The sequence below is a fragment of the Panicum virgatum genome, chromosome 4K (genome assembly GCF_016808335.1).
Source record: "Panicum virgatum strain AP13 chromosome 4K, P.virgatum_v5, whole genome shotgun sequence".
Taxonomy (NCBI): Eukaryota; Viridiplantae; Streptophyta; class Magnoliopsida; order Poales; family Poaceae; genus Panicum; species Panicum virgatum.
In genome coordinates this window covers 35,497,326-35,522,854 of record NC_053139.1, presented here as the reverse complement: position 1 = coordinate 35,522,854, position 25,529 = coordinate 35,497,326, and the positions used below count along the sequence as shown (strand labels likewise).

At 45.6% G+C, this 25,529-nt stretch overlaps 1 protein-coding gene, 1 long non-coding RNA gene and 2 pseudogenes across 4 annotated transcripts; 1 reads left to right on the top strand and 3 right to left on the bottom strand.

Annotated features, from left to right (window-relative positions):
• Positions 1 to 419: 419 nt before the first annotated feature.
• Positions 420 to 1,960, top strand: LOC120702173 (annotated as a pseudogene).
• Positions 1,961 to 5,686: 3,726 nt separating this feature from the next.
• On the bottom strand, positions 5,687 to 8,503 carry LOC120703721 (4-hydroxyphenylacetaldehyde oxime monooxygenase-like). The gene is made up of 3 exons (XM_039987877.1): positions 8,076 to 8,503; positions 7,334 to 7,777; positions 5,687 to 6,469 (listed from the first exon to the last, which is right to left on the bottom strand). Exons 1-3 carry the CDS (start codon positions 8,262 to 8,264, stop codon positions 5,849 to 5,851), a joined length of 1,254 nt encoding a protein of 417 aa, XP_039843811.1. The 5' UTR covers positions 8,265 to 8,503; the 3' UTR covers positions 5,687 to 5,848.
• A 5,849-nt stretch (positions 8,504 to 14,352) lies between these two features.
• On the bottom strand, positions 14,353 to 17,185 carry LOC120703720. Of its 3 annotated transcripts, none has more exons than XR_005687181.1 (3): positions 16,828 to 17,185; positions 16,332 to 16,768; positions 14,353 to 16,198 (listed from the first exon to the last, which is right to left on the bottom strand). It is a non-coding gene; the product is annotated as an uncharacterized LOC120703720 (long non-coding RNA). The 3 variants fall into 3 exon arrangements; XR_005687182.1 differs by having other exon boundaries at positions 16,840 to 16,854; XR_005687180.1 differs by lacking the exon at positions 16,828 to 17,185 and having other exon boundaries at positions 16,332 to 16,818.
• Positions 17,186 to 20,175: 2,990 nt separating this feature from the next.
• LOC120703718 lies at positions 20,176 to 23,037 on the bottom strand (annotated as a pseudogene).
• Positions 23,038 to 25,529: the final 2,492 nt, after the last annotated feature.

The following is a 25,529-nucleotide window of genomic DNA, read 5'->3' as shown; positions in this document are numbered from 1 at the left end:
GCCACAAGTCCATGCAAAGGCTACCGGTCAATATCGATGCCTTGTCATACGAGGAAAAGTTTCCCGTGAAAAAGAAACCCTGAAAAACCAATAAACACGTTTATTGGTGGTGACATTTTTTCCTAATTATTGAAAAATTTTCAGTCATTTTTTTCACAAATTTTTTCAGTCATTTTGAATTCGTGCCATTGCCACCCCTTTCCTCCTACCATATATGTCTTCTCATTTCTAAGTATTGAGATGTCTTATTTATCATATTAGATTATTTGAAAATAATCTAGATTATTTGAAAATAATCTAGATTATTTGTGTACAATTTAAGGATTTATTTTAATATTTATCCAGAAAGAAGAGTAAACTCAGACAAGTTTTTGAGAAATTCGATAAACGTATATTTATTGAGGACCTCAGGATTTTTCTCTAACTGATAAGGTTAACTCTTAAGCACTATAATAATGCCATGTCAAATCTACAGAACTCTGCTATTCTGCCCGGGGATCCAACAAACTGGTGTATTTATCGTAACTGAGTAGTGAGTAGGCCGCTGAAGAGCAGCTCATCGATCAGTTCTCCAATACGCTCCCATCCTGCAAAACTGAACATGGCAATAATGGAGGCGGTGGCCGCTGCCTCCCCATCGCTTGGAGCATCGCCCTTGCCCTCCTCCACTGTCGTCATCAAAGCGTTACTCCTTATGGTGATGTTGGTGTACCTCGTCCAAACCCTCGTGCCGCGGCGAAAGAGCACGCGCACCGCGCCGATCCCGCCAGGGCCGACGCCGTGGCCCCTCGTCGGCAACATGCCGGAGATGCTGCTCAGCGGCAAGCCCGCGTTCCGGCGGATCCACCTCGTCATGGAGAAGGCGGGCACCGACATCGCCTGCGTGAAGCTGGGCGGCGTCCACGTCATCCCCGTCGCCTGGCCCAAGATCGCACGGGCGGTGCTCAAGGAGCAAGACGCCAACTTCGCCTCCCGGCCGCTGACCTTGGCCTCCCGGACATTCAGCAGGGGCTACACGGACGCCGCCATGTCCCCCCACGGCGAGTAGTGGAGGAAGATGCGCCGCGTTTTCGCCTCCGAGATTGTCTGCCCCGCCCGCCACAAGTGGCTCCACGGCCAGCGCGCCGGCGAGGCCGACAACCTCACCCGCTACGTCTACAACCTCGCCGTAGCGGGGTCCGGCGGCGGAGGCGGCGCCGTCGACGTCAGGCACGTCGCGCGCCACTACTGCGGAAACGTCGTCCGCCGCCTCGTCTTCGGCCGGCGCTACTTTGGCGAGCCGCCGCGGCCCGACCGCGGGCCTGGCCAGCTGGAAGTGCAGCACGTGGACGCAGTCTTCGCTTCCCTGGGGCTCCTCTACTCCTTCAGTCCTTCTGCGTCTCCGACTACCTACCATGGCTGCAGGGCCTCGACCTCGACGGCCACGAGGAGATGGTCATGGAGGCCAACGAGAAGCTAACCAGGCTGCACGACGCGTTCATCGACGAGCGGTGGAGGCGGTGGAAGAGCGGCGAGAGGCGGGAGGTCGAGGACCTGCTCGACGTGCTCATCACCCTCGAGGACGCCGAGGGCAAGCCGGAGCTCACCATCAAGGAGGTCAAAGCTCAGGCGCAGGACATCATGCTGGCGGCCATGGACAACCCGTCGAACGCGGTGGAGTGGGCCCTGGCCGAGATGGTGAACGCGCCGGAGAGGCGGTGGAGGAGATCGACAGCGTCGTCGGCCGTGACCGGCTGGTGCAGGAGTCGACATCCCGCGGCTCGGGTACCTCAAGGCCTGCCTCCGCGAGGCGTTCCGCCTCCACCCCGTCGCGCCGTTCAACGTGCCCCACGTCGTGCTCGCCGACGCCACTGTCTCCGGCTACCACGTCCCCAAGGGCAGCCACGTCATCCTCAGCCGCATCGGCCTCGGCCGCAACCCTATACATAAAAGTGGAGGAGTCTCTCACCTCTTGAGCTAGTTTTTGGGGTGTAGTAAGACTTCCTTCGGATGTGCGTCCGTTGGGCCGACTCTCCTGGTTTTTGGGCCGACAGATAGGCACCTCGCCACCAGCGATCCGACGACGGCGGATGTCACGCTCGCCGAGAATGATCCGAGGTCACTACGGGAAATCGCTAGTTTGCCGTCTGCCTAGGTATTTGTCGTGTGCTTTTTGTCGGGTACACGACAAAGAGATACTTTGCCGCGTGCCACGACGAAAACGCACGGCAAAAAAAGCACACGGCAAAATCCATGTTTTGCCGTGTGCTTGCACACGGCAAAGACTTTGCCGTGTGCATTTTTTTTTGCACACGGCAAACTCAATAGTTTGCCGAGTGTTATTTTTAGTACACGGCAAAGTCATAATTTTTTTTCACTTCTCACCTCGAAACGTTTTCTACCCTCTACATACAACATTTAGTACTCCATGTTAAAATTTCGTATATTTTTAAATTATTTTACTATATTTAACTAATTTATTGCATTTTAAGTAATTTTTTAATCAAGTCAAATTTGAACCGCAAGTGACTCAAATAATAGAATAAAAGTAGCGAAAAAATTATATTCATGTTATTTAGTCCAATTTGAGGCCTTACACATGAAATAAAAAGAAATTTTTAACATCTTGTCCAGAAAACACGCCCACGAATGTGTGTCCAAATGATTTTAAAATTCTAAAAATAGCAAATGAAGTATGAAAATCATGAGATTTGTCTTGATGTGATGGTATCACACGTGAATGCTGTGATAAAAAGCTGAGAAGATTACGCACACTTTTATCATGATGATGTTTACAAAATTGAAACATCACATAAGAAGTAAATGTGATTATATATGCGAGAGTTAGTGAATGTATTATTTGAATACAAACTTTTTCATATGATCTCATATGTAAAAAAGGTTTATACCAAAGTCGTATAGCTCGATGAAATCTAAAACTTTGTAGTTGTCAACTTTTATATTTGAGAATGTTTAATATTTTAAAATATTATTATAAGTTATCTAATTTGAAATCATAAATTTTAAAATATTCAAATGACCTCGATCGTAAATAAGTTATCTTTGAAATTTATAAAACTCAACAAAATATAAATCTTTGTAATTGAAAACTTTTTTATTTGAGATTGTTTAGTACTTCAAAAGTACATTATAAGTAATCTGGTTTCAAATTTAAATTTTTTAAAAATTTCAAATGGCTTCGGATGTAATTAAGTTCTATACCAAAGTTGTAGAGCTCGTTGAGATCTAAAACTTTGTAGTTGAACACTTTTTTATTTGAGCTCATTTGCCTATCCAAAAATACAGTATAAGATCATAAAAAAAAACACAACTCGACACGTCAGCAATCCAGTTCTTTGAAACGAAGGCTTCCTATTGGCTAAAACACCTTCCCACGGATCCATCCCCACCAGCGGCCTTCTTCTTCCCTCTCTCGCGCGCCTCTCTCCTTCTTCCCTGCAGCGGCGGACGGTGCGCCCCCGGCATGCGCGCGCGGGCGGCCTCGGCGGCGGCGGCGCATCCTCGCGCGGAGGCCCTAGCGGCCTTGGGTGGCGGCGGCGTGGCCTCGCGCGGCGGCCCAGGCGGCCTCGGGCGGCGGCGGCGCGGCCTCCCGCGGCAGCCCCGGCGGCCTCGAGCGGCGGCGGCCGGCGGTGGCGCGGCCCCGGGCGACGGCGGCGCGGTTCCGGGCAGCGGCCCGGCACGGGCGGCCGGCGGGGGCGCGACCCCGAGCGGCGGCCCGGTCACGGGCAGCAGCGGCCGGCGGGGCCAACGGGGGCACGGCCCTGGGCGGCGGCCCGGCCATGGCCGGCGGCCGGCGGGATCCCGCGGGCGCCGCCCCCTCCCCTCCTCTCCTGGCTGTCCGGTGTGGTGGTGGTGACGGCAGCCGGCGGCGTGGTGGTGGTGGCCGGCATGGTGGCGGCAGCGGCTGTCACTGTTTTTTTTTCTTTTCTAAAAAATACTTTGCCGTGTGTTACGTCTACAGGCACACGGCAAAGGCGGCCGCCACGTCACTTCCCAGGTTTTCTGTTTTTTTGCCGTGGGTCAGCTTTGGCACACGGCAAAGACTTTGCTGTGTGCCCGATAAATGGCACACGGCAAACAACGCCTTTGCCGACGTCTGAATGCCGTGTGTTCTTTGCCGTGTGCTTTGGCACACGACAAAGCAGCAGTCTCCCGTAGTGGGTTCATCTCCTTCAGCGAGTCGGGGCACGACATGTTGATGGCCAAGCCGCGGCTGCCAGCGCACCTCTACCCGGCCATCTCTACGTGATTTATCCCTAGCTAATTGCTGTCAAGCATGTAGAAGATTCCTTACACTATATTAAATTATATTTTTTTCAAAAAATATTAATATTGTTTTGTTATATAAATATAGCCAAATTAACAATAGGACCAGGCCATGTTTAGATGTAAACTATTTTTTGAGTCTAAGAAAATAAGTATGATTTTGCAAAATAACGAAGGTTTAGAAAACTAAGATAGGTAATGTCGGGATACAACAATTTTTATTAATTTTGAAAACCACAGCATTGCTAAAAGCCTAAACCTGTGAAACTCCATTCTGTAAAACCACAACATTTTATTGTTCAGAACCACAGTTTTACACTCCCCTGTTATCTAAAAGTACATTTGACAAACACAAAAGTTTCAATTATAGACATTATGAAGCACAGATTCTACTGTTAAATCTCCATGCACAGTTGACAAACAGCTGGCGATGTTCTCACTTTGCTGCAGGAATGCAAATTGGCGATACCAATATGCATGCATGTTCCCTTGAATATTACCTGGATTTAAGATTTAATGAGCAATTTTCAAAAGAAGTCCATATAGCCTAGCACAAAGCGGAGACCAGGTAACAACATGGGAATATATCAGGTGCAAACCAATTTCTCTGTGCAAACTATGGAAACTTCAATCAGGGCCATCAGATCAACATCCAAGGGGAGAGGCGCAGAGAGGTGGGAGGGGGGATTTGCAAAAGTGTGATTACCCAATCCAATGGCGGGTCCGGATTGTAAAATTGCCCAATCCCCCATACCCCTTGGATATTGATCCAATGACTCAAATTGAAGCTTCTAGTTTCTATAGTTTGCACGGAGAGGTTAGTTTGGCTCTGTTTAGAGTTCAAACCAATGACCTAGTATCCCAACATGTTGTTAATGTTTAAAAACATGCATGTTTAATTTTAACCTGTATTTTCATCATCTTCCAAACGATTCAATTGACGTTCATGAAACTTGGCGAAAAGGATAGAAATCAACTTTTTTGATCAACTTTGTGTCGCTCCTATTTGCTTGTCATTTTCTAGGCTATTCTGTGGTGCTTGGACTCGATCGTAAAAGCAGACCAAAGCAGGGGAACCCAATGGAGCGTAATTCTCGAACTACAGCCCAGGAAGCCCAACTCTCTGAACGGCCATCAGAATCTGATTTGGTCTGCTCGGCTGCTCGCAAGGGGAAATTATGTTTATGTTAGATTTGTCGGGTCCATGCTCCAATAAGAAATTAATCAGTTAAACCTCAAGACTTATAGAAATAGTGGTGGTTACAATTGGAATCAAACCACCTTTAAGAGATCCCTAACCAACTTTTAAAGTGGAGTCTTGCTACAACACCGGTTGAGAAGTTTATAAGAAGGGATAGAAAGGTGATACTGACACACGTGTTCGCTCACGTCGTTAAGCGTGCTAGGTACAAACTTACAATAGTTTTAGAGAGTTTAATCATTTTTATATTATATATTATGGTACATATATTTTAGAAAAATATCCACAATACTAATTTAGGGATACGGAATACGTAATTCCTTAGATACAAAGACAATGACAACGAACATAACTTTCACCTTTGTTGAATGTGCATTTACTTCAACAACTAGCAGTCTGGTACCTCCTTGGCACCAACATGAGTGGTGTCTTCTTTTGGAACGCCAGGCTCCCTGCCTCCTCCATGCTTATGTCCTCCTTTGCCACACCCTCAGGTAGCTCCCACTCAAAACAGTATAGCAGGTTGGCCAAGATGAACTCCATGTTAGTCACAGCCATGGCCATGCCAGGGCAGATCCGGCGACCCGAGCCAAACGGCATGAACTCAAAATGTTTGCCATTGAAGTCAGTGTTTGACCCTATGAACCTCTCCGGTTTGAACTCCTCTGGATCTTTCCAAATGTTAGGGTCCCTGCTGATCGCCCATGTGTTCACGATAATTCTTGTATTCGCCGGATCATCGTACCCTGAGATATTGACCTGCTGAATGGTCTCCCTTGGCAGTAGCAGAGTTAAGGGAGGGTCCATCCGGAGGGTCTCCTTGACAACCATCTTCAGGTTCTTCAGCTTTGACATGTCATCACGTGAAGCCCTCTGTTTGCTTCCTACCACAGCTCTGATCTCGTCCTGTACATTCTTCAGCACCCCCGGGTGCTGGATCATTTCTGACATCGCCCACACCATGGTGACGGCGCTTGTGTTGATTCCGCTGACAAAGGTATCCTGGGAGAGATCAAGTAGCAATATCTCGATTTGTTAACTGAAAGAAGTTTCTGTACAGTCCTCGAAAATGTTTCAAAAAAGGTACCAAAATAACTTGGTTTTGGTGACTCTATGTTAAAAATGATCTTGTTTTTTGAAGTCCCAATGGGTATTCTTAAAAAGCTAGATTACTATTGTTCTAGATTTTTGTTTGGCAAAGTGATTAATATAAAAAGAAATATAGACTATTCATGTGGAGTATAATTTGCACACCAAAGGACCAAGGAGGGTTTGGAATAACAAACTTGGATATACAGAATAAATGCCTTCTAAGTAAACCGTTGTTTAATTGATTAATCATAAATGCAGAGGGTTTGGCAAAACATTCTAAGGAACAAGTACCATTCGTGCTTATCTCAATTCCACTTGGGCCTAGTTCAACTGAACACATCTTTCTGGATTGCAAACTACCAAAATGGCATGAGCTGGTTCCAAGGGTTGCAAATATAAACTTGAATGACCAGCAAGACGACTTTCCATGGTTTTTTTTACATAAACAGAGACAATTCACAATCCAACATATATGTTTAGAGCATTGATAAATCATATGATCATTCCAAGGAACCATTATTATATTTGAAAATTAAATCTCCCTCTCAAGATTTAAATCCTGATGTGCTACTTATATATGGAGTAGTCCTAACAAAAGAAAACTTAGCTAAGAGAAAAATGGAAATGCAATTTAAAATTTCGTCATGCTTGGTTGAAGCAGCGGCTGGAATAGTTTTGTTCCTTGATTAAGAAACATAAGGTAGAAAAGCTGAAGCTCAAAATAAGATCGTCATGCTTTTAGACATAACAACTGAGGAAACTTATAAGACTTACAAAGAGCATAGCCTTCACATGGTCACGGGTGAAAGGCACCGCACTCCCGTTGCCCTTCCATAGCTCAATCAGCGCTTGCACTAGGTCTGATCTGCAGTTTTCGCCATCAAGCTTGCTGCAGGTGGTGCTCAGGTGCTGATCGATGACTGCATCGAAGAAGGCATCGAGCCTCCTGAATATCCTGTCACGACGGGCGACGAGGCCCGTCAGGCGGTCGGCGAGACGGCCAGCGGCGTTGGGGAAGAAATCCTCGGCGGAGAAGCTGCCTAGCATGTCCATCGCTTCACTGAGCATGTCCAGGAACTGCATCTTGAAGTGCTCCGTTCCATAGAGTTTCCCGAACACCACCGTGCCGATGATGCCATCCACGGCGCCGAAGATGTGCTCGTTGAGCGCCACCGGGTTCGGCCCGGCACGACTCAGGTTCTCAACAAGCTTGTCCACCTAACAAAACATGTGTTCGATGTATGTATCTCTTTCGTTCCAAATTAAAATTCGTTTTATCTTTTTGATCCTAAATTTAACCACTCGTATTATTAAAAAAATTGTGTAAACATAATTAAACTTAAATTATTCTTAAAGAATTTGTATTAATAAAACAAGTTATAATAAAAGAATTGATATTATATATATATTTTTAACTAAGACGAGCGATCAAATTTGAATTTAAAAAATCAAACGAATTAAACGGAAAGTAACAGTTGGAAGTTTTGCTAGCTCAGTGTCATGGAGCGAGCATTACCTGAGCTTCCCTGGCATCCCAGGCAGCCTGCACGCGGCGCATGCTCAGCAGCTCGAGGACGAAGAGCCTGCGCATCTCGCGGACATGGTCGCCGTAGGGGGCGAAGGCGACGTCCTTGTACCCGTACGTCAGCCGGCGCGGCCCCGGCATGGCCGGCCGGCTGCAGCACTGCGCTTCGTGCGTCCTCATCACCTCCCTCGCCGCCTCCGGCGAGGACACCACCACCGCCGGCACGGAGCCCAGGCGCAGCAGAATGACGGGCCCGTGCCGCCGAGCGAGCGCCCGCAGGCTCCGGTGCGGCAGGGCGCCGACCTGGTGCAGGTTGACGAGGAGCGGCAGCTTCCGGGGACCCGGCGGCAGATGCAGGGCTGGCCTAGATCTGCTCCATCTCCTTGACCATGCGAGGAGGATGGAGAGGAGAGTAAGGTGACTGCTGTGAGAACCGCCCAATTTAATACTATTTTAAATGATCTGATAATTATTATCATCTAGATGAGAGTTAACACGTATTTACGAGAGAGCGTGCCACGTGTTATCACACATCTAGAGACATGAATAATCGACACGTCATTCATCCAAAATAATATCAAATCCGGTAGTCCCGGTATGTGCTCCAATATACGCCCAGAATCAGCATATGCACATACCGTTTACAATCGAATACATCGCCAATAATCCACAAAGAGCAGTTTTACAAAACCAGAGTCCGAAACTTAATATTACAAGTTCAAAATAGGAGGGTTCAACTAATTTCCATTACAAGTCTTGGGCTCACAAAAGCCATATTAAATAGAAACTTAAAATTTATTGTATTTACATGCTCTCACAGAGTTCAGCTACGATAAAACATACTTAAGATGATGATGCCTTGCTCAAGGACATCACCACAGCCGCAACGACCTACTCCTCCCCCGCATTAGGATCAGCGGGATAGAAGTGGCCGAACACCACTTCCGGTTCACCTGCAACTAGGTTTAGAAAGCAACCTGAGTATAAAAGGTACTCGCAATACTTACGCAATTAAATAAGCAAGAATCATGCATGCATTGGCTCAAGTAAAAACTTTAAGGTTAAGTAATTATTGCATAAGCATTAGCTCTCTACACTATCACCTATCAGAATTGATTAATGTTGCCCAAACCCTAATAACTTTTAGTTAGTTAAGAGTATAACATGTAAAGTGTCACAGAGGTGCCATGAACCATCTCCATCATAACCGAATTTCTACGAGGAGTTTATGGGATAATGAGCTTGCTCATAACCGAGACCGCGGCAATTCGAATTGATTAAAATCTTGCAAGGGTGTACTACTTTACCAACACGACGCGAGGACCATGCGACTCACCCAAACAATCACGTCGGGCAAGGGGTACTCTCGTCAACCGTTCCCAACAAGGCTCGATCATTGAAATCTTCACACCTATCTTACGCGTAGAGACTTAGTTTCCACCGGGGACATCTCTAAATTTTCCTACACGTAGGTCCACCCGGGGACACCTCTAAGCCTCTCTGCATAGCCCTTGACCACGTATCTAGGACTGTACATCAATGATCAAGTCAAAGAAGGTAATTGGCTCATCCGTCCCATTATTTGGATATGTGGTAGCACGGAAAGTTGCTCAAAACCAACGCCATCCACGGACGGTCCTTAATCGGTTCAAGCGGACTATGCCCATGTGACTTCATTCCTTAGGCCCTACCATTCCGCTCAAACCTCGATACTACCAGACCTGACGACCAGGCCGAACCAGTGCGATCAAGGGTAACCGGTAAATGTGATCCTCCAAATTATTCCTGTCTAGCGAGCAATATAAATATTCTAAGCGAGGCTAAGCATAGTTAAGTAATTAATTGACTAACTAGTGCCAAGAACAAGGATGACAAATCAAGGAAGGATAATGCCCGCAGATAGGTACAAGAATGCAATACATATATACTATACATAACCTAATATTACCCGATGAGATAACTAATTAAGTCAGATTAAATAGGAGCAATGATTCATGTTTAGTTGCTTGCCTTGGTTAACTTCCGGCTCGACCACGAAAGGGATTCCGGGTTCAGGCTCGACGGACTCGGTGGGCTCCACGGGTTCGACCTCCGACGGTTCGGTCACTATAATACATGAATGCGGTGCAAGAATTAAGAAATGAACTAAACAACAAGTATAAATCATGGAATAAATTGAGCATACAGAGAACAATACAAGGAACTGATGAAAATTGAATTTGCAGCAAAAACATTTTCCAACAATTAATCATAAATATATTAGTTTTCAGCTATTCAAACCAGATAAATCAGAAAATACATGCAAACTTGTCTAAACAAATCCAAGAAAATTATATTAGATACTAGGCATGAAAAAATCTCACAAAACTGGTTTTACTATTTTCTCACTTTCCAGAAAAAAGTTCTATATTAAACCATTTTCAGACAAAGCATAAGAAAACAAGCTAAAACTTTGATAAACAGCAAGGAAGCATGTGAAAAAATTGCACCACTGAAAACTACACCTCACAAAGAGTCTAAAAAAATTTAGTTTGAAATTTTTAGAGCAATACTCAAATAACTAAGCATTAAACTCACTTTTGCAAGATAAACCTATAGATAAATTTACAGCAAAGTAACATACAAAACAACATTTTTCCTAAGTAGATCTTAGCGATACGAATACAACGAAACAAGTTTCGTATTTTTCCGAGATCGGGACAATTTTCTATGCATTTTTCAAGATTGCAGACATATAAAACCTAAGAAAACCCTAACCAAAATGCTAAACTCACCCGGATCCGGCCACAGGTGCCAGGCCAGAGACCGATAGGTGGGTCCCACGGGCAGGCGCCCCCGGGCCAGGTCAAGGCAGGCCGGGTGACCTTGACCCTGGGCGTATGTATATATACATATATAAACACACACACACACAAGCGCACGGAAGAAGAGATGATGGAGAGGAGTAGGAAGAAGAAGAGCTCTTCCACGGTGTCTGGCCCGGGAACCAGCTACAGCTGCAAGATTGCAACTCCTATCCTCTAATTTTGGTAGGTTCGCCGACACTTCTTCACTTACGTGGAGGAACTCGCCGAGGAGCCCAGCGGCGGCAGTGCGATTGTTGTGGTAGAGCTAATCAATATACCAACCTTCGCTTTCAAAATAACTGACAACTTTGACTTTACTGTTCAAAGTTTGATTATACATCTATTATATGAATATTTGCACGTGTAGATAGCAAGTGTATTATGTCGATATAGTACTTCTTATCACAAATCCAATGATATTTGTTTCTCTTTACATGTAGTTTTATAATTAAAGAGATATTGTTTGTCAAATTATAAATAGTAAAAGTTAAAGTTGTCAATTATTTTGAAACAGATGTTGTATTTGTATAGCTTCACCCGTAATAACGCACGGGCATTTTGCCAGTGTGTGTATGTGTGACCTATTATCTATTCTACACACAGGGTGTTGAATACTATTCAACACACTGGAGTAAAATTCTCATGATATCTATTGCTGCAACAGAAGGTCTTGCTACAATAACTACACAATAATGTGTCACTTCATAATTTTCTGCCCACTTTCAGTGCACAATAATTACGCATTATCTTCTCCCCTTATTTCTCTCACATACCTGATATTAGTAGTAATATTATCAATATCAAAGAGTATTATCATAAAATTAGAGAAGTAATAACAATATAAACAGCTTCTCTATCATTGGATCGATGTCATAATTAATTTTACTTCTCAAAATTTGGAAAATTACTTCTAGATATTACATGTCTTAATTTTCTAAGAACAAAGGAGTATTTTGTAAAGGAATAATTTCTAAAATTGTGTTTATATAGATGAATGGATTAAATGCCAAGTAAGAAATAATATTATAGAACAAGGAATAATTGGCCATATACACAAGAAATAAAAATTGAGACCAAAGGAATGTGTGTGTTGTATGAGTCCATCATGTGTTTTTTACACATTCATATAAGGATATCTCATTTTAAAACACAAATGCATGCTAATTATTCTCCTAAATCTCACTCAAGTTAGTTTCTGTGCATGAATGCTTTTAATAGCCTCCTGAAATCCCTCGTCCTTCAATTTTATGACAACTACAGATTCAATGCATTCTTTCAATACACAAAGGCCTGCATATATTTCTCTCACAAATCTCGCTCAAACTAATAGGATGGCATGCAGGTTTTGACTTCCTCCTAAAATTGCTCTCAAATGCAAGTTTAAGATAACATCAATGGAGATTCCTTGCATGCCGCAGGAACATCATGCTCAAAAATATATTAGACCCCGCTTAATGAAATAAATACACCACAGCAATGGCGTTCTACAAATTTGGATAAATCATTTCACACCTTCGGATGAAACATTTACTCCTTTCTGAGAATCACTTTACTCTTTCAGATAAATCAACTTACTACTCGTTTCAATGTTTCATACCATTATAATACTTAGAATCCCTAGACATTTGTGATATGTTGACGCCATGGCTTGCTACGTCGGGGTACACAGTATTGTGAAGCAAATGGTTAGGAGTTGGCAGCACTAAGTACTCCTAGATTTTTACTCGTAGTCATCCTAAAATATATTACAACGGCTCAATTAAATAACTGCACAACAACAATAGAGGTCTACTCTTTATGATAAATAATTTTACGCACTTGGATGAAATGTTCTACTCCAATGTCTGAATCATTTTACTTCAATAGATTAATCATTTTCCATTTGTATAAATAATCTTAGCATTTACATCCCGGCTAAAGTGTTCAGTATCCTGTAATTAATTATCCTGGCTAGCAAGAGTCAAACAAGATTTAAATGCCCAGCAACAATCTACGTTTATGCCTGCCCACCGTGTCCCTCCAACTCCAGACCCCATCTCTCACAAATTACGTTCATATTCAAATTAAATATGCCACATATAGAATAAACATTGTCACGCTAGCCCGTCTATTTTTAAAAATATTTGACCCCCAATAAACTAGCTTTTTACTCCCGATCTATTATTCCTGAAACATACTAACACCACAGAAATTACTTCTAGGATCGTACCACTAATATTTACCGGCATATGTTTTTACTACTAACTTTTACCAACGATCATACTACTAATCTTAAAATTACTTCTAGGATCGTACTACTAAATGTAACTTGACTTATCAGATCTTTGACAATAACATGTGACGTGGATCTCATCGAGGCTTCATCCATAACGCCTTGCTGGGAGCGCCCAATATCATTCATCTTCTACTGTGCTTAGAATCATCGAAAAACCACTTTTTACTCCCATACAGTCTAATTTACACTTCACCAGACACGGACAAGGGCAGCCCTAATTACACACATGCATGGAACAAATTCTTTTCTTGAAGCCACGACCCACGTAACTGTAATCTAGTTTTTTACATTCACTGATTATAATTTATACTCTATTAGAAATTTCAAGCTAAAGCGCCTCACTATGACACACTGATGGCGCCCCTGTTTTACCAGTCAACCAATGCTAAAATAACATGCAAGACATTGAAGTTGTATTAAATATTCTAGGCCCGTGTAAAACCACGACATTATGACCAGACCCACATCAAACCACATTAAAAGCCAACAAAATGCTATATTTTACTATCCTCTCAATCACGCACCGTAATTTCCTTCTGCCGGAGCCGTGGGCGTTAAATAACTATTCAACACACTGGGTGCTGAATAGACCAACCGTGTAACTATATATATATAGGACACCGCTATTCAGTACCCAGGGTATGGAATACTTATTCCGTACCCGAGCCAAACCTCTGGCGCCCACCCGAGCACGCGGCTCGCGGCCGCCTGGCTCGCGTACGTTTTCCTCTGCGCCAGCGGCTAGTGCGGTTCCTTGGTGCCGCGTGACCGAGCGTCCCGCTCTAGTTTTTTTTCTGCTGCGTCCGCACGTTCTGCTGTGGTTTTTTGGGCGCTGCTGCGTCCACACGTTCTGCTGCAGTTTTTTGGGCGCGTCATTGTATCAGTTTTACGCGATTTTTTCACTATTAAAAAACGTAGGTCAGGGCTCTGACGGCCTAGGGCCCAAGGTACGGTGCGTTGCACAGTGGTAGAAAGAGACGGTAAACATGCATAATTATTCTTTCCCTTATAAGTGCTTTTTATCGCTTGAGGGCGTCAAGTTTTTACGAGAAAGACTAACAAAATTTCGCACTAATCAACTAACTAAATGAGCTAAATATATGAATAAAATAAAATAAGGATTAGCAGCTAGAAATTTTGAACAAAGTATACATGAAAGAATTTATATATCTTATGCACCGGGATGCCTTGGAAATCATATTACAGGCACACAAATGTATGTCTCGGAAAGATATAAACGATGACGCTAGCAAGATTTTTCTACATTTCCCTCAGAGATATTTCAGCTTTCACCAGCATCTGACATAACAGCGAGTTTGGATGTCTTCCATAATGCAAACAAATGTCAAACTTGCTTGTTATGACCAATCTGCTCTAATGTGATCCTGGTGCAGAGATTACTCGATGCTCTCACACCTGCAATGTGTCCTAAGCAAAGTAAAAGTCAGGAACCTTAAATCTGTAACAATACCGTGAATAAGATCCATGAACAATAGTGTTCACCAGCTGAACTGAAGATGTAAATTGTTTAAGTCAAACTACACAAATCCAAATGTACTTCCACGAACCAGAGATTGCTTAATTTAATGGTGAAAGTAAAATGGTTGGCAAATATGCCAACTTGAATACCCAATCTAGCTCAACATGATTAAATTGCTGTTGTGAGTTCTCATAGTCATCTGATATTTTCTTAACTGTGGAATATACTGTTCTAAAAAAACTGTGGAATGTACTAGCATAATACATATACATAGCATTAAAACAAACAAAAGCACAACAGGCTCATAATCTATTCTGCCTAAAATAAATAGACATGGGTAGATGCAAATGTAATTGTGCTTAGTATATTGCAAATTGATCAAATTTTCAAAAAAAAAAATCAGATGCATGTACATGCCTAGTTTTTCAGCCAGCATTCACTTCCACGGAATCGTCAGCTCACAGAAATTGATCAGCAAAGAATAATTGATCTATAAAAGAAGCCGACTAAAAGAATTGGCATTTAATCAGTTTGAGAAATCACATTTTCTATAACGAAGCATTCGTGGTACTGTATAAGTAGATTAATTTGGAACATTATTGGGTATTGGGTAGTAAACCAGAGATACATCAATGATAGAGGCATTGAACTGCTAAAATTTTCCTTATTTATGTGCTAGTTAATTACAGGGATGATAGGATGGAAGCATAGTAGATGGCATAATGAATCTTAACCTGACAAAAATAAAGATTCTTTTTGCATCAACGGTACTGTTGGGGAAAAAGCATAGCTAAAACAGGAGATCCAGATTAAACTAGGAGGGGCCAACAGATCTGCTTATAAGAGGATAAAATCCAGTGCATGCAAGATTAAACACACAATCTTTTAAATAGGGAGCTCAAAAACACAACATCGGCAGAACCACCTCTTCATCGATGAATGATCGAAATGAACAGCTAGAAAATCTGTAAGTAAAAAAGTTTAGTTTCAAAGGTAATCCATTAGAAACAAAAAGTCTAAATCCAATTGCAGAAACTATTATTGGATAGCATAGTCGATGTATTTAGCTAATTCAAAATTCAAAACACTGTCAATATTATCTTGGGTTGAATGGATGGTCCTGGCACTCAGCAGCTCAAAAGAGGATGTTCTACAACTGTATTCAGATCAGAGCCTGCAGAGGTTGGGGGTGCTAGTTGCGTCTAGCTCCTAGGTTAGGGACGTGCGCCGGCAGCTGGACCTATTCCAAAAGAGAAAATCCCTAACACTACACTAGTAGTCAAGTAGCCATGAGAAATCGAGCAACATGGAATAGGATAGAGGAGGGGATGGAAGGGCTTCGAGCAGCAGGGAGGAAACCTTAGAAGAAATCGACAGCTTCAGGTGATGATGATGGAGCCAGGCGCCGCAACCCCGCAAGTTGACCTTGCCATTTCAGACACTCGACGCTGAACCTGGCTGAGTGGGCCGTCGCCGGTGCCAGTGGGAGCGATGGACTGACGCTGATGATACACTGCCAAGAAAAGCGCATCAGACTAAGCTAATGCTCGATGCTTGCATGAATCGTCCAGATCCACCACGGGAATTGAGAAAAACAATTGATTTCAACTGAACGAATGGGAGACGAAAAATCATACGCCCCCTACCTCATCGATTTGCATAATAAGCAGAAGCAGAAGGCGCTCGTCCTCCTCCCTGCCGCCACTTCCGTCTGCGTCTTCTTGCAGGCGCAGTCGCCGCGTGAGCTGCTTGGCGCCCGAGGCCCCGCGCTAGGAGGTGGATCTGCTCGAGGAAGGCATGGCGGAGGCCAGTTTGCCGACCCGCATGGGCGCGCGCACGGACCCCGTGGCCTGCCAGCTAGAGATCCTCTGCCCTACTGGCGAGGGAGATGGAGCAGGCGCAGCGAGCGGCGCCGGTGCCGCGTCTTTGGCCGCGGCAGCCGCCTTGTTCTCCGGCGATCGGGCGGCACCGAGGGCGAGGTGGACGCAGCCGCCTTTTTCTCCGGCGATCGGGCGGCCCTGAGGTTGACGGCTTCGGCGGATCTTGGGGGCCGTCACCGCCGATCCAGAAAAGTGGAGAGAACCTGAATCAACACACATGAGGAATCGAGTAAAGCGGTGAATAGGAGACAAATTGACGCACCAGAAGACAAACCGACGGGAGACCGAGGCGCGCCAGGATGGGGGTGGTACGGCGCCGGAGTTGGGGACGCGTCTCTTGGGTGAAGGAGCGCCGACGATAGGTTGATGCGGTGCCGCCAAGATCCAAACTGGGCGCCGGTATTGGGGTCGCGTCTGAAGGTGGGAGCGGCGAATTGGTGCTAGGATTGGGGGCGCGAATCGGAGCTGGATGCCGGGATTGGGGGCGAGTCTGGGGAAGAAGGAATGGCGACGGCAGGGATCCGAGCTGGGCAGTTTTGGTGGTGCGGCATCGGGGTCTGGGCTCGGGTTCGGTGACGGTAGAGGTGGGGAGGTGGTGGGCCGGGGAGAGCGAAGCCCCGGACCGGATGACGAAGACCAGATGGGGAAAACCGGCAGATCGGGCGCGAGTGGCTCGGGTATGGAATTGTTTATTTCATATCCAGGGTATCCAATAGAGCTACTATATATATATGACGAGTTTTTTCTACACTCGCGTATAACTACTCCCATCATCAGTATATCACCGTGCGTATGTTTTCATACTCATTTGTCACTTCGAGTATGTTCACATACTAATTCTAAGATACATCAAAGGGATATATATATGAAAATTTTAAAGAGCAGCCATTTTTTTAAATATACTATGATTATACTTTAATACTAGTATATGAAAATAAGTATGTCCACATATTTTATGTATAGTTACATACCTAATGTATATACTATCACAGATGTTCAAGTATAATCACATACTCCATGTACATACTTCTCGTTGGGTCATATATATATATATATATAGACACCCTCTGTCCTAAAATATATCTATTTTTTAGTTTTTTAAAATTGAAACCTACTTTGACTATATGTAGTAAAAAATTATAAAGATGATCAACAATGAAACAAACTATTAACTTTTCGTTTAATAATAATTATTTTTCAAGATATTATTGATTAAAGATGATAAAAATATTTGACTTCAATCAAGTCTAAAAGTTGCTATATTTTAGGATGGGTGAATGCAATCTATTTCGCGCAAAAATGGTAAGCAATTATTAATACATATGCTGGCCATTTCTAAAGAAACTATTGGGAAAAAATAGTAATCGTGTATGCACGTCTTTTGGCTTAGATTGAGTCATTTTCCATCAAAGAATGCTGAATTTTCACTAGAAAGAACTGTTAGTAGGCAAATTCATAATGCTACACTATAAAATGTACAGATCGGAATGTTCGGTACAGGAATTGTACATGAACTTCCAGAACATCTGAATATGCTCAGATAAATCGTTGTTCCCGGTCTCTGATTATTGGAATATCCGACCGAGGTGTCATGGTCAATATTAGCATTTGCGTCTGAACTGTTTCTCAAAAAAAAAAAACTGCAGCAGGGAGTGTTTTTTTTAAGCTTCTTGTGTTCACTTTATTCCATCACAGCTTCAGTCAAGTTGCTGAGACACAAGACGAGTTACAAAATTTGGGATGGGTGGTTCCACACCATGAATTGACCCGGGTCCCAACTTAGACTTAAGCGAGCAAGCTCATGTGCCACCATATTACAAGAACAAGGACTAAAATTAATATGTGAAACAGCGAAAGATGATCTTATCTCAGCTCGCGCCTCCCTAAATACAGGGCTTCCTGGGCTTGCCTCCGCACATAAAGCATCCTGCACTTCATGCTTGTAATGGTCTGTGTTAAAACCGGGTTAAATGGTTTGGTTTTCCTCTTGGGACGTTTCGGTTTGGTAGTAAACAGGTTGAGAAGGCTGCTGGGCTAGTTTAGTTCGGGTTAGCAGTTAGAGTGGACTGGTTCGGCTCAGTCTGATCTCCCCGCATATATTAAATGTCGCTAGCTTTCGTTTCAAAAAATTGTCTTTAGCACGTCAAAGCCAAGTCTAGGAGCGGGTTCCATTTGGTTTGAAGACACGTGCAGATTGGATTGGTTTGGTTATTGATTCAGGCAATTTGGTCCGGTGAGGTTTCATCGGTGAGCATAATTGTAATTGGTTTGGTTCAGGTTTGGTCTGGATTTCAGACCTTTAGCACCTTGACCTGCACTGCATTTAGGTTCCCTGCTCCAGCTAGAATTGCCTGCCCATTCTAAAAAAGCTAATTAGTTTTTTTTTTCAAATTACGTGTTTGTCGTACGTGCATCTATACTAGTAAAATCCAATGATCCTTTCTTTTTTTCTCATTAACATGTGAATTTCTTTGCCCTTTGGGCGAACATGGTTGCTTCTTTCAATCTATCCATATATTATATAAAAATAAAAAATAATTGAAAATATTTATTACTCAGATCGTGTCCACCGTACTTCTCACTGGACCCGCCGGTTGGAGTACCCCTCACTGGACCCGCCTGTTGAGTCGAAGGAAGTAGGAGGGAGAGTAGAGCCATAGGAATCGTGAGTTCAAAAACATTTCTATCAAAAACTAATTTCTTTTCTCAGCACATGTTTAGGTTACCTGCTCACGTCCCGGTAGAGGTAGGATGCCTGCGCCCCGGAATAAAAAAAAAGGCCTCCCAGCCTGTTACTACTTCTTATCTTACATGATAGACTACTGCCGCGTGACCTGTCTTTTGCTCGGAGTTTTACATGTTCCTCTGACTCGGCAATGGCTTTATCAAGTTTTTTACCAACATGTCAGGTCGACACCTACTGCGCAGCGTCTGCTCCACGCAGAGCGGAGTCCCCTCCTGTACCGTTTGGGGTGGACATTTTGGCCCGCTCTTCGTTTGCATCGTCTGTGTCGCATCACAAAATCCATAAAGCAGGTTTAATTTTTGAGCTCTTTTACAAATTGCATCGTCCGTGTCCCATCACAAAATCCATAAAGCAGGTTTAATTTTTGGGCTCTTTTACAATAATTGTAAAGTACCAATAGGTACTTTATAGCCATTGATATATGGACAATATTTATAAAAATTAAATTAAATTAGTATTCGGTTCACTTTTTGGTACTTGGTCCTACATTTCGGAAGTACTAGATACTTTATTCTAGGTACTTCGGGGTACTTTCTACCTTCACCATCATAAGATTTTATCAGATGGACGGTTCCTATTTGTCGATAGATCTGTCGGGGTACTTCGGGGTAGTTCTTGATAGATTTGTCGTACCCCTCACATTGACCCATGTGTTAGGGTCGAGAGAGGTGGGAGGAAGGGTAGACCCATGTAAATTATATACTAGCATAGTGTTTGTGTGTTGCTACGTATAATATTATATAGTATTTTATTGACCCATGTGTTATGGTCGAGAGAGGTGGGATAATTCCAACCAAAAGTATTAATTGCTGGACATCTGATAAATACTTCTCGGGAATTTGGTTAGACTGCCAGTGTTGGCTATTTGAGAAAATTGTGAAGTAGATGAATGTTCATTTCGTTCTAAACAAGAAAGAACACTCGGAGAAAACATTGTAAACCTTGTAGAGCGAGTGCCCACTTGACGATCCTAGAAAAGAATCACAACTTACGGTGGGGTTTACTCTTGCCATAGCAGATAATACAACGATATAATGATATACGCGTCACACTTGGGGAACGGGCATGCGAGGAGGAAACTGTGTGCGAGACATTTCTGTGTCACGGGGAAGGCGACGGCGACGTGGCCGCGAGCGCGGTCTTGCCGCACATGATGGCCTCCCTGGGGACCTTGTGCCTCAGTTCCCGCAGCCTCTTTTCCTCCTCCATCCCTTCGGCGAAGACGACGCCCATGCCCATGTGGAGGTGCGGCTCGATGTGGCAGTGGAACGCCCACACGCCCGGGTTGTCCGCCACGAACCGGAGCGCCGTCCACCCATGCGGGAACAGCACCGCCGTGTTCCGCAGCGGCGGGTCCCGGAGGTTGAGCCGCGCCTCGTCGGCGGCGTCCCCGCGGTAGGGTCCCTCGCCGTAGCCGAGCACCCAGAAGTCGTGCCCGTGGAGGTGCCACGGGTGCGACTCGCTCACGTCGTCCCTCCTCATGTCCGCGTTCTGCAGCACGACGTCGACGACCTCGCCGTGCGCGAGGCTGTGCACCTGGTCGGTCACCGCCGCCGGCAGGACGGCCGCCGGATCCTGCTCCTGCGGCGGCTTCGCGACGTCGTACTTCCTGCCGAAGGCGGCCGGCGCGGGGGTGGTGTTGAACACCTGGCCCGGGATGCCGTAGGCGTAGGCGCCGAGGTACGGGGTGAACGGGAGCGACAGGGAGACGTTGTTGATCGCCCACTTGATCCGGCCGTCGACGAGCTCCTGCGTGTTGAGCATGGCGATCGTCCGGTGCCGGTGCGCGCCCGTCGTCTCCGGCGGCGGCTGGTAGCCGTGTCCTGCTCGGGCTTTGAGTCTTTTCGCGAACTCCTTGCTGCGTCCCACGTCCTCCCAGGCCGGGGTCGCCGGAGGCGCTCCCGTCGGCAGCTCATCGGGTCCGCTGCCGGCATACCGCAGGACCGCCAGGGCCGGCGGCGTCCTGGGCTTCCGCCCAATCACGCCGACGGAGATCCAGTAGGAGACTGGCGACGCCCCCTGTTCCGCCGCTGCGGTGTTGAGGAGGACGGAGTAGCTCTCGCCGGAGTAGATGTCGATGCTGTTGACGTCGAACGGCTCCACCAAGTTGCCGTCGGCCTCCACCACCGTCAGCTTGTGCTGCGAACGCAAACAAAGAAAAAAAAAGGCACGCACGATCATCGACGATCGCTCGAGACTTTGCAATCATCTAGCTAGTATCTGTGAACTTTTTTCTCCCCTTGCGGCCGGGCTTACCCCTTGGACCTGCACGTTGAGGGCGGAGAGGGAGGTGCTGCTGGCGATCCTGAGCCGGTACGTCCTGCCGGGCACCACGTCGAACACCACGGGGCCGCACTGGGTCTCGTTGCAGAAGGGCCCGCACTCGCTTCGCCGGATCACGGCGCAGCTTGCCGCCTTCTCGTCCTCGCACACCACCTTCTTCTCCGCCTCCGACTCCTTCCCCCCATCCCCGCAACGCTTGTCGCACGCCGCCTCCACGCGCTCCCCATCCTTCCGGTCGCACTTGGGCTCGCCGACGACGTCGCCCAGCGTGCACCCGAACTGCCCCTTCCCGTTGATCAGCAGCGTCTTCGGCATTGGAAATTGGAAAGTTGGTATTGGTATTTGGTAATAACCGTACGCCCGGAACCCAACTGATGAACAATCGCCAGATGCATGTGTGCTAGCTACCTGCGGCTCGCCGATCCACTGGAAGTGGTCGTCCTTGCGCTCGAGCCCGGCCGCCTGCGCGTAGACGGGCTCGTGGTACCAGTCGCTGAGCAGCATGCTGAGCTCGCCGGCGTACATGGGGTCCTTCTTGAACGGGTCGTCCCCGTCGAGCACGATCAGCGACCCGTACAGCCCGGCCGCCCGCTGCATCCCGAAGTGGCCGTGGTAGAAGTACGTCCCGGGCTGCGACGACGACCGGCATTTCAGTTCATCATCAGTAGTCTCAGAGTCCTTTTACTGCGATATCGACGCGGTTCCGTCCGCCCATGGCGTATCAATCTGCACACCATGGAGCACCCATAATACTTTTAATTAGCAACATTGATCTACACCTTTCTTTTGCTTTTCTTTTATTTTTTACGATATCGCAAGACAAAGCTGAGGCCTGATGAGGCACCTGTTTGATTCCATGCCAGTGGATGACGACCCCCTCGGTGTGCAGCTTGTTGTTCACCTCCACTCTGATAAGGTCCCCGGCGTTGGCGGTGATCGTCGGGCCGGGGAACGCGCCATTGATTCCGATCATCCCGTGTTGCTTGCAGTCTGGTGCCCACAGTATGTACTCGACGTTCCAGACATGCCGAGCTGGGGTAGTAGGGGTAGCTGGAACCGGAGCTGGGGGAGGAGTGGTAGCTGGAGCTGCTGGAGACTGAAGAGTGGGTGGAGCTTGAGCTGGAGACTGAACAGTAGGTGTAGCTGGAGCAGGGACCATGGCGCCACGAGAAGACGGTGCAACAGGGTGAGCGAGGGCCAGCATCAGAGTGCAACATGTGAGCAGCTGAACTGCATAAGAGTGCCACGGTTTGATCGGCATGGCTAAGAGTGAAGGCTTAAAAGTGGTGTGCAATTGTTGGAAAAAGGAGAGCTGAGCTGCTGTTGTGCGTGGATGTTTGGTACGGGGAAATCGTAGTTTTATAGGCGCCAACGGTTGATGAGCACGCAAAAGGGCCTGGAATTCTTGATGTGGTTCTCCAAGCTTCGGCTTGCAATTCTGATTCCTTCTGCGTGACCTTTGTTTATTTTAAGTGTTCAGTTCTAGCTAAAGTGATAAAGTGAAGTTCTTGGTCTCTTTCTATTATTCCCGTTTCAGCTAGCAAGAGCACGTGTCTGGATGGTGTCTGAATTTTGCAATACTTCTTGTGGCGGATGTACATGGTAAGACTTATTGGCACGTTTGCTTCATAGCCAAACACTCCACGCCAAACATTGAGCAGGCCACAGTTTTGTAAACATATGCATTTACATGTGTGGCTGGCTATATATACTAGCTTATTAACTAATACCCTTGTCATTGGCTCATTATCTCAGGCAACTTTGCAATATGCTTACTCCGGAAATCATTGTTTCAGCGGATACATTAAAAAAAAAATACTCTCTTCATTTCAAAATACAGATCGATTTAATTTTGTTCTCAGACAAAGTTCCTCTAATTTTGACCGAGTAGTAGTTCATAGAAAATTGGACCAACAACTACAATACCAAACCAGTTTTGTTAAATCCTCCATGAAATACGTCTTGTACTCTTGTTGGTTCATTTATTTGACATTTTAGATAGATGTGCATATCTTTAGAAAAACTGATTTAACCAACTTCATGGAAAAACTAACTGTCACCATTCGAAGCAGAGGACTGACTATCTCGTATCTGCAATCAGCGGCGTCATCCCGTCGTGATACACGCGCCCTCGCGTTCAGGCGCAGACACACCTCGCGTTCTGACGCCCTCGTGAAACACGTACGCAGACACTTATTTTGTTTTTTTGCTGGAAACGCTGGCCCGACTCTACTGTTTACTAGTGTAAGTGCTTCTTGCTGCTTCTGAATCACGAAAAGAAGAGAAAACAAGAGGGATCGGAGCTGCCTGTGGCGTCCCTTTCGTCGTCGGCTTCGCGTTGGATTGCCTTTGTGTGGTTGAAACTCGGGAGCTGATGCCTTTCCTTTTTTTTTTCTGAAATGGGAGTATATTTTTACCTCCTTGCATCGTGTGGTTGAAACTGAACGCCAGCATATATATCATCTGTCCATTATCACTGCCGGCGTCGTGAAACATGCACGGCTCTGCAGATGCAGTTCGCTCAGCTATGGTACATATGCCAGGTCTGTGCGTGGAGCGGGCTGAGCCGACTCGCCCATGGCCGGCTTAAGGGGGAGGGCAGACAGAGTGACGACCCGGGACCCACGGAGTAGGGGGGCTCAAGATCTAATATGTAGTATTTCTTTTGTCCCAAAATAAATACAATTTTAGAATTGAGCACGCAAATCAATGCTAGGTGTAAAATTACAAAAATATCTCTTGTATTTTGTGATGAGTGGATGAGGTGTTAGTTATTTTTTTAGGAATCTTCTTGAAATTATCTTATCTTTTGTGTTAGGTGGGTCAAAGTTAGCAATTTTTGTGGGACAAATTTTGAACTCTATAGATGCAATTATTTTGGGAAGGAGGGAGTAGTAGTAATACTTGGTCCAACTCGAAGTATACAAGCAGTCAGCTAAGTAGTCACGCAGGTCTTCCGAACTTCCACCCTTCTGCACTACGATCGTGACTCGGAGTTCGGCGTTTCGTTTTCATCTGCTTCACTGGAGACCGGAGTCAGAGGCACTCACACACACACACACACGCCGGCCAGCATGGTGGCACCGCTGTTGGTATTTTGCAACGTCACGAATAAAATCCGCAAGCGCACAGATACCGCTGTAGCTTTCACCCAAGAGTATTCCAGGGTATCGTATCCACTGAGGAACGTGAGTACGCTATCTACGGGTTCAGACTCATCCAAGGACACACACGCCGGTGTGGAGAAGACAGAAGAGAGGACTTTCTATATCTAGAATCTATGCCTAGAAGAAGAGATCACGTCGCCGTTATACTTCGAGCTACCGGTTTCGACCAGCTTATACAAGCCGATAGCTCCAGTAATAGTGCTCTATCCAATATCCAAACATGGAGGATTATTAGGGCTCGAATAGGACTGTCACCACCTGACGGCTACCTTTACAAACCGTGGGACTATTGGACAACTGAGTGGTATAGTCAAGCCTAGACACCATGTCTACGCCTTTCCCTACTAACCTTAGCCCTGGCCAAGACTACCCTTTTCTATCCGGAGTCTTAAGCTAAGATCAAATGCTACTCGCTAGCATACACATCAACTAATATAAGGCAGAGATGATAACTTGCGATCTAAACTCTAATTCTAAATAAACAAAGAAAGTCTTGAACACTTATAACCGAATAAGCATCCGTCGAGGTACAAGCGGGAAAAGTGCCGGCAGACCCAGCACTTCCCCGACTCCTCATCACTCTCCTCTTCTTCTACACCTCCTAATCTACCTAAGCATCTAGGATGAAGGCATCAAGCTCCAAGAGAGAAGGTGAGTTGAGTTGGGTGTGGTGTGTGTGTCATTTCTTCACCCCCCTCTATATTTATAGGAGGGAGCCACGGCCAAGGGAGGCATCATCTACAGCTGATCTTTGGCAAACCGACATAC